Source organism: Psammomys obesus, unplaced genomic scaffold (assembly GCF_907164565.1).
Source record: "Psammomys obesus unplaced genomic scaffold, mPsaObe1.curated_primary_1811, whole genome shotgun sequence".
In the NCBI taxonomy this organism is placed as follows: domain Eukaryota; kingdom Metazoa; phylum Chordata; class Mammalia; order Rodentia; family Muridae; genus Psammomys; species Psammomys obesus.
In genome coordinates, this window is record NW_026595981.1 from 1,228,202 (window position 1) to 1,236,359 (window position 8,158).

Consider the following 8,158-nt stretch of genomic DNA (forward strand, 5'->3'; position numbering starts at 1 on the left):
CCTTCTCCTTCTCCTTCTCCTTCTCCTTCTCCTTCTCCTTCTCCTTCCCTCTCCCTCTCCCTCTCCCTCTCCCTCTCCCTCCTCCTCCTCCTCCTCCTCCTCTTCCAGCAGCTAGAAAGCTTATCCACTTCCACCCATGTTTTATTATTTCTTTTGAGACGATGGGAGAGTACCCACTGAGCTAGAACCCCACCCACTTCCACCGTGTCAGTCACATGATGAATATCCCTGCCCCTCTGTTGAGTAAAAGGCTTGTGGGTAGGCTTTGACTGTCCTGCCATGAGGAGTAACTGTGGGTGCTCTCTCTCCAGGACCTCACGAGAGCCGCATGGGTGTTGCTGAGAGGCAGCAGAAGCTGAGTTCTCAGTACTTCTTTGACTGCAGCTGTCCAGCCTGTCAGGCTGAGACTCTGGAAGCAGCCGCAGCCCGCAGGTGGGAAGCCTTCTGCTGTAACACTTGCAGGGCGCTCATGCAGGTAAATCTTCTCTGCTGTTCCCAGAGGCCAGTGCTGCAGCCCAAAGGTTAGCAGTCACGGGAGAGACCATCGGAGGCTCATAGAGAGCACCATTAGCGCCACCATTTTTATAATCCATCCCTACACGTTGCCTGACCATGCAAACAACCAAAGGGTGAAATTGAATTTCTCCTTATAGATGACACAAACTCTTAGCTTACTCAAAGCTTACTTTCTTTGACTGCCAGCTCCCAATAATGACAGAGACCTTTTATATTTATTATTAAAGCTTTGCCTTAAGCGGGTGTGGTGGCACACGCCTGTGATGCCAGCACTCAGGGAAGTGGAAGCAGGTGGATCTCTGTGTGTCTACAAAGTGAGTCCAGGACAGCCAGGGCTACACAGGGAAACCTTGGCTTGAAAAAAAAGCTTGGCTTTAGCTTAGGCTCGTTCTCAACTGGCCCTTAACTTAAATTAACTCCTTTATGTTAATCTGCGCTCTGCTGCAGGGCGCATTTCCTTTCCTCTGCATTCAGCTGGCGAATCTCGCCGCCTCAGAGTCTTTCCCAGAGTCCAGTCTGCTGGAAGCCCTGCCTTCGCTATGGCCGTTCAGCTCTTTATTAAACCGATAAGAAGGTAAAGGAAGTGTATGTTTACAAAGCATTGAGCCAGGTGGTACTTAACAATACCGAAGTCCAGCCTGTACAGAGTCAGAACTTAATAATAGCATAGAAGCGTTGCACAGAGCACAAAGGGAGTGCCCCAACAGAGTCGGGGAGGGGGGAAGTTCTGTACCAGCCAGGCCTGGTGGCTCGCTTTTGTAAGCCCAGCTCTTGGGGAAGTAAAGGCAGGCCAATCTCTGTGAGTGCGAGGCCAGCCTGGCTTACAAACGAGTCCAGGACAGCCAAGGTTACACAGAGAAACCCTGTCTCGAAAAACAGAAGTTCTGTATCAGGTCTGGTACTTGGTGGTGCACACCTGTAATCCTAGCACCCAGGAGGCTGAGGCAGAAGGATCTCAATAATATCACCATGATCCGAAGCTAATGTTTTCTCAGCTCCATCCCTCTGCACTAGCCTCATGAGACACACTCCCGCCCTCTTCCGGGGACAAGATGGTTGTCAGCCTGTCTAACTCCTGGTCCACCCAGCCCACTAGGATGGACATGTGCCAGTCCAAAGTCAAGTCTGAGCAAAAGTCTTCCTGTGTGTCACGATGTCCTAACTGTAGGAAAGGCAGATCCACAGAGTTTCTCTTCAGCCATTTGACCCAAGGAAAGAACCACCACTGAGCCCTCAGTGAAGAGCATTGACCTCGGGAGAGTGAGGGCACACCATAGAGAAACTGGCACAGACACAGGAGTCTTCAACATTCATGCCCAGATGGAAGGTTTTCTCCACTACCAGAGAATGGCATCCTCATTAGGAATACTGTAAGTGGAGTTAGTTGTGTGTGGAGAAGCTAAAATTGTAAACTCAAGAGTCACATATGAAGCCTTACCTAGCACGCTTTTTGTTGTTATAGGCAAGGCCTTACCGTGCAGCCCTGGCTGGCCTGGAACTCATGGGGATCCACCTGCCTCTGCCTCCCAAGTGCACCACCATGCTGGGCCCTAGCACCTGTGCATTGGCTCTCCTGTCCCTCCTGCTCTCTCTTGAGATAGGGCGCCATTGTACATCCCCAGCTAGCCCAGAATTCCCTTCTTAGCCCAAGCTGGCCTCAAATTTGAGATCACCCTGCCCCAGCTTCCCAAGCCCAGAGATACCTACAGGCCCACACTTGGTTAACTCTAGTAGATTCTTAGTAAGACGATCATCCTTTGAGCCATAGCTCTCTTTCTTCTGCTTCTTCTTCCTCTTCTGATTCTTTCTCTCTCTAGAGTGATCTGGGACTCGTTATGTAGCCCTGACTGGCCCCAGACTTGTCATCCTAGCCTCTACTCCCATGTGCCAGTTACTGCAGGGTGTCGCCACGTCAAACTTGCTTTATTTTCTTTTCTTTTGGATTTTCAAGACAGGGTTTCTCTGTCTAGCCCTGTCTGTCCTGGAACTCACTCTGTAGACCAGGCTGGCCTTGAACTCAGAGATCTCTCTGCCTCTGCCCCCTGAGTGCTGGGATTAAAGGTGTTCACCATGGGCCTTCTGTATTGATTTTCTTATGGCTTTTATTAATAACCATCATACATGTGTTTATCATCTAAAAGCCTGTTGCAAAAAAGAGATGAGAGGAGCTGCTGAGGTGGAAAGGATTACAAACTATATCAGTTCTGTCCAAAAGTTAAGTCTCGGAGTGGGGTCAGCTACTGCTTCCATTAGAATTGCTATGAGACCAAGTTCACTCAGGCCTTGTTTGCGATGTGCGACTCCAGGAGTCTCTTCCCCGTCGGGCCAGTGACCCTGTAGCTCAAGTACATGCAACACGCAGTGTGGATAACTGCTCTGGCTTAGGAATAAGGACAGAACCGACTTCCACAGGGAAATGATGTGTTGAGCTGTAGCAGCAAATCTTGCACAGACTCCGTCAGCAGGGACCGCCTGATCTCTCGCCTGCAGGACCTTCAGCAGCAGGTTTGTGTGGCCCAGAAGCTTCTCAGAACTGGCAAACCAGGTGAGACTGGCTCCCTCGCCTTAAGCCTCCTGCGCCTTCCCTTTGTTTATTCTGGCATCACCCTGCCCTCGAGAATAGTCTTCAGTAAATGACTGAGGACTTGAATTTAATTATCCCAACACCAGCCACACGATGGCTGTCTAGGCCAGTGAGAGCAAACCCTGACCAGCTCATACTCTTGTGTCCCTTGAGAGTAGACAGGATGCTTTAAGCTATGTCTAATTGCACCAGATAGTTCTAGTTCCTCGAGCACCAAAAAGGCTTTCCCACCTCACGGACTTCGTGCAGCTCCAGAAGTTCAGTGTCATTATCTTAACTCCCAGCTGAATGGCCTAACCTCTTTGAAGAGTGCTGTGCCCTCAGCAGCAGCAGCAGCAGTAGCAGCAGCAAATCCTGCATGGCTCACAGGCAGAGCTTGGTAGCTAGCCCAAGCACTGGCAGAGGGAGAGGACTCCTCTCTTCTCAAAGGTATTTGTGAGGTTTGCTATTAGACCCTGGCATGGTAGAGATCTGTTTCACTCATTTTGGCCTAGATTCTGAAGTTCACCTTTAGCCTAGAGTCAAGAGAAGTAATGATTGCAGGTGGGCAGTGGAGTTGGTTGTCCTGGAAAATGGATGTTCAGAGCCCCGGGGTAAATGTGGGGAGGTCTCATCTAGCACTTTAGAAAGAGAAAAACATAAGCAGACCAGCAGCTTTCCTGGAATGCTGGGCTGTCGACTCAGGGAGAGAAAGGGGCATTTTCACATTGGCCCAGCTGATAGCAACCCTGCGACCTGGGCTCTCATGTCCAGAACTAGGTTTATGTCTGTTGTGAGGCATTTTTCCTTTGAATCAATAGAGCAAGCCATTCAACAGTTGTTGGGATGCCGAGAGGCGGCTGAGAGCTTCTTGTCAGCAGAGCACACTGTGCTGGGGGAAATTGAAGACAGCCTGGCCCAGGCCTATGCTACCTTAGGTATGGCCCGAATTCTTCCCTGCCTTGGCTCAGTCATGGTCCTTGTCTACTCTGTGTGGTTCTCTTTTGCTCTTTGCATGAATGCTGTCCTCCCTTCCATTCTGCTTGCCTCACCCTGAAAGCCTTGGGCTGATGGTGTTTGGGGTTTGTTTTGTTTTGTTTTGTTTTCTAGAATGAAACCTTTCTCTTCCCACAGGAGACTGGCGGAAGTCTGCAGCACATGCACAGAAGAGTCTGCGGGTGGCTGAAGCCCGCCATGGGCCGGCTAGTGTGGAAATCGGCCACGAGCTCTTCAAACTGGCCCAAGTCCTGTTCAATGGGTAGGTCTTTCCTTTTCCCAGCATTCAGCCAGGGCACACACTGCACAGTGTTTTACTAGGCACTTCTGTGTGTGACTTTATGGCTGAAGTGCACTGTACTTAGCTGTAAGCATGTTGAAACTCTTCTGCTTCCTCCTTGCCCTGCATTTCACTGACAGACTGAGGCCTTGCATTTCCTCCTGAGAGATGTGGCAAAAACTCTTGGGTCTGAATTGAGTCTCCCAGGGAAGACTTCCAGGCAGCCTCACCCTCCCTCTAGCATTCCTCTCCACTTAATCACACCTCTCTTGACTCGCTCGTTCCCAGCACTCAGCTCCAGGGCCCTGCCGTTTCCCTAGTTTGCTTCCTATTCCTTTTAAAGCAGTTGTTTTCAACCAGAGGTAATTTTGCCTTCAGATGGCATTTGACAATGTCTGGAGACAGTTTTGGTGGTTGTGGCTTGAAGGCAGAGTCCTGCCAGCATCAAGTGGGTAAAAGCTAAACTCACAGTGCACAGGACATCCTCCACAGTGGGATGTGACCCGCGTTACCCATATCAAGATTGAGAACCCCTGCCTTAAACATTAGAAAAGGAAGCTGAGGAGATTGCCCGCTTGGCCTTGCACTTGGTGGCATACACAAGGCCCTGGGTTCCATCCCTAGCACTGCACAAAAAAATAAACCACAAGGAAGAGCAGAGCTGATGAGTCGGTCCCTCACACAGTTTCGCACTGAGATCACTTGAAGTGAGTCCCCAGATGTGTGGATACCATAGCTCCAGCCTTGATAACATCTCATGGGGTACACTGCTAAGAGAAAGTGTTTGCAGCTTAGACCTGACACCCAGACATGGGAGTCTCATGTTTGGTCAGAGAGAGGGAAGGATACAAAGCCAGTCAGGTTAAACAAGGGCACTCTCAAATGAACACCTCTGTGCAAAGCTTTGATTAAGGTCTTGAAATTTGTCCGGTTTTTTGTTTGTTTGTTTGTTTGTTTGTTTGTTTTCAGGATTTTTTATTCTCTCTCACTCTCTTTCTCACACACACACTTTTCTCAAACTCTGCTTTGCAGTGTGCCCCTGAAAGTTTCTTATCTACCCTCTTAGCTAGGAAGACCCTGGGGGGGGGGGGCAGCATGAACGCAGACCCTGTGTGCAGAACCCCAGAGGATGCAATGAACGGGATCCTTTGTGTCCTCTGTCCAGAAAGGAGGCAGCTTTCGTTGTGACTGATTGACCCTGTCTTGGTTCAGGTTGGCAGTGCCTGAAGCGCTGAATGCCATATGGAAGGCAGAGAAGATCCTGTTGGTGCACTGTGGCCCTGAGAGTGATGAGGTCCAGGAGCTCCGCCAGATGAAGTCCTGCTTATTGGACTTGTCATTCATCCCTGTGGGGCCCTTGGTGTAGAGTATACATTCTTGCCCTCAGGAAAGGAGCTCGGGTGGATGGGTGAAAGAGGCTATATGGGTTTGGGGCTGTCATCAGAAAGGGTAGGGCCGACCTAACTGCCCTAAGCCTCAAGTCTGGTGCACGGAGCACTGGGAAAGCAGTGGTTGAGAGACATTCGCCTGCCTGCTAACTGCTGCTTGCAGGAGTTAGCTGCCCTCTAACAGAAACCCTGACCCCAGAGAAGACTTACAGCCAGGGTCTGGAGAGGCCGACCTGCATGCTGCCAAGGGTCGCAGCTCATCTGCGGGCAGCTGAGACTAGCCTCAGGTTTGGCTCAATTTCATTTCACTAACCGATGAGTCTGTTTCCCTGTGACATTCCTGGTTCCCTGTAGGAGCGAAGCGCTGGGTGCCACTCAGTGGAAACTCAATGCGTAGTGTGTATGTAATTGAAAAATAGTAGACAGCCAGAAATCAGCATGACTCTTCCCCCCAAGAGACACTCAGTTCCACTTACAATATCCTGCTTCTTAAAATCCTTCATTAAAACTGGTGGTGTAGGGCTGGAGAGATGGCTCAGCAGTTAAGAGCACTGACTGCTCTTCCAAAAGGTCCTGAGTTCAATTCCCAGCAACCACATGGTGGCTCACAACCATCTGCAATGGAATCTGATTTCCTCTTCTGGTGTGCATGAAAACAGAGTGTTCATACACATAAAATAAATAAATAAGTCTTTATTTAAAGAAAAAAAAATGGTGGTGTATAATTTGTGAATGAAGGAATAAATATGGGACTACCTCACTTTTGAGCAGTTTCTTCCTGGGATAGCAACTCTGTATTTGTTTCCTACCTCTTTTCTAATTCTTTTTTTTTTTTTTTTTTTTTTAAGGTTTATTTGCTCTGTATACAATGTTCTTTCTGCATGTAACACCTGCAGGCCAGAAGAGGGCACCAGATCTCATTACAGATGGCTATGTGCCACCATGTGGTTGCTGGGAATTGAACTCAGGACCGTTGGAAGAACAGCCAGTGCTCCTAACCTCTGAGCCATCTCTCCAGCCCAAAGAATGGCATGATAAGTCCTAGGGAATTTGTAGCTAAAGGTTTTTTTTTTTTTTTTTAAGATTTCAGTATTATTTATACAGTACCCTGTACTACACGCCAGCAGAGGGCACCAGATCTCATTGTAGATGGTTGTGAACCACCATGTGGGTGCTAGGAATTGAACTCAGGACCTTTGGAAGAACAGCCAGTGCTCTTAACCTCCTAGCCAGCTCTCTACCCAGTCTTCTAATTCTATTGGCTGGCTTTCACAGAATCTTCTTGGCAGATTCACTGTCCAAGCACTAGTGAAAGCCAAGCTTGTAGGGATGACTTACAGCACGCATGCCTCCTTTCTGAGCTATTTGGTAGCAAACCTGAAAGTAGACTACTCAGGTTGTGTCATTTGACGACGGAACCTCACTCTGTAAGCCACTCTAACCTCGAACAGCCCCTCCTCTTGGCTCAACTTTCTGTGCCCTAGGTTTACAGGCAGAGGCCACGCCGCCCAGCTCGGGACTGCTTGTTACAGCCGTGTCTGTAGGCTCAGACATGAAGCACAGACCACGTTGAGTACATAGACTGGCACTAAGGAGAACGCTCCACCAGGAGCTGTGGCTGTAGCTCACTGGGGGAATATGAGGCTCGGCTGCGTCTCCAGATGCCCCCCCCCCAAGTGTTAAGGCTGTAGGCATTGCTGCTTATGGCTTCAGACTGAGGCAGAAGGGAAGGGCAGCTGCCCTTTTCCTCAGGGTGTGGAGTGGTGGTCCAGACCCCCAGGACCAGAGAGCAACGGGACTTTCTAACCATCCACGTTGCATTACTGCTGGTGACCAGTTTGTTCGGATGAGTTAGTGGGAAAGAACTCCAGGTCCTTACACTCTGCTGTTGAGAACTTGCCCACCCCTCCCTGGCCATGCCCAAGAAGTGGCTGTTGGTTGCCATGGCATTGCAATCAGGAAAGAAATAGCCAGGAAGATGCCTGGCAGCAGGTTTTCAGGAAGCTGGGTATTAGAAGATAGCATTCAAACATTTGTGGAAGGGAAAGTGGGCGGAATTTGATTCTCCTGCTGTCTGTTACCCTGATGAGGCGGTGACCTGTAAGGCCAACTGTGTAGTCACTCCACGCTATCTGCCCTGTCACCCTCCGTAGAACAGGTACTCAAAGGATATGGTCAGAGTTTTAGTCTCAGGCTGTATTTTATGCATGAAGCCCATTTTTTTTAAATGCTTTATAAGATGGCTCAGTAGTTAAGAGCATGTATGGCTCTTCTGGAAGTCCTGGGTTTGATTCCCAGCACCCACATCGCACCTAACAACCAGCCATCTGTAATTTTGTTTCCTGGTGTCTGGTGCCCTCTTCTGGCCTCTGTGGACACTGCATGCACATGGTGTGCAAACAAAACACCCACACA

General features: G+C 49.4%; 1 protein-coding gene across 5 annotated transcripts in view; it reads left to right on the forward strand.

Moving 5' to 3' along the window:
* Positions 1–6,465, forward strand: part of Smyd4 (SET and MYND domain containing 4) — a 52,173-nt gene extending 45,708 nt beyond the window's left edge. For 4 of the 5 annotated variants that reach the window (XM_055620304.1, XM_055620308.1, XM_055620306.1 and 1 more), the window contains 5 exons: positions 312–475; positions 2,929–3,061; positions 3,901–4,017; positions 4,214–4,337; positions 5,568–6,465. In XM_055620304.1, the coding sequence (XP_055476279.1) occupies positions 312–475; positions 2,929–3,061; positions 3,901–4,017; positions 4,214–4,337; positions 5,568–5,721 (692 nt within the window). In that variant the 3' untranslated portion in view covers positions 5,722–6,465. The remainder of the gene's footprint in view (positions 1–311; positions 476–2,928; positions 3,062–3,900; positions 4,018–4,213; positions 4,338–5,567) is intronic. The other variant, XM_055620307.1, reaches the window with a different exon arrangement.
* The last annotated feature ends 1,693 nt before the right edge of the window (positions 6,466–8,158 follow it).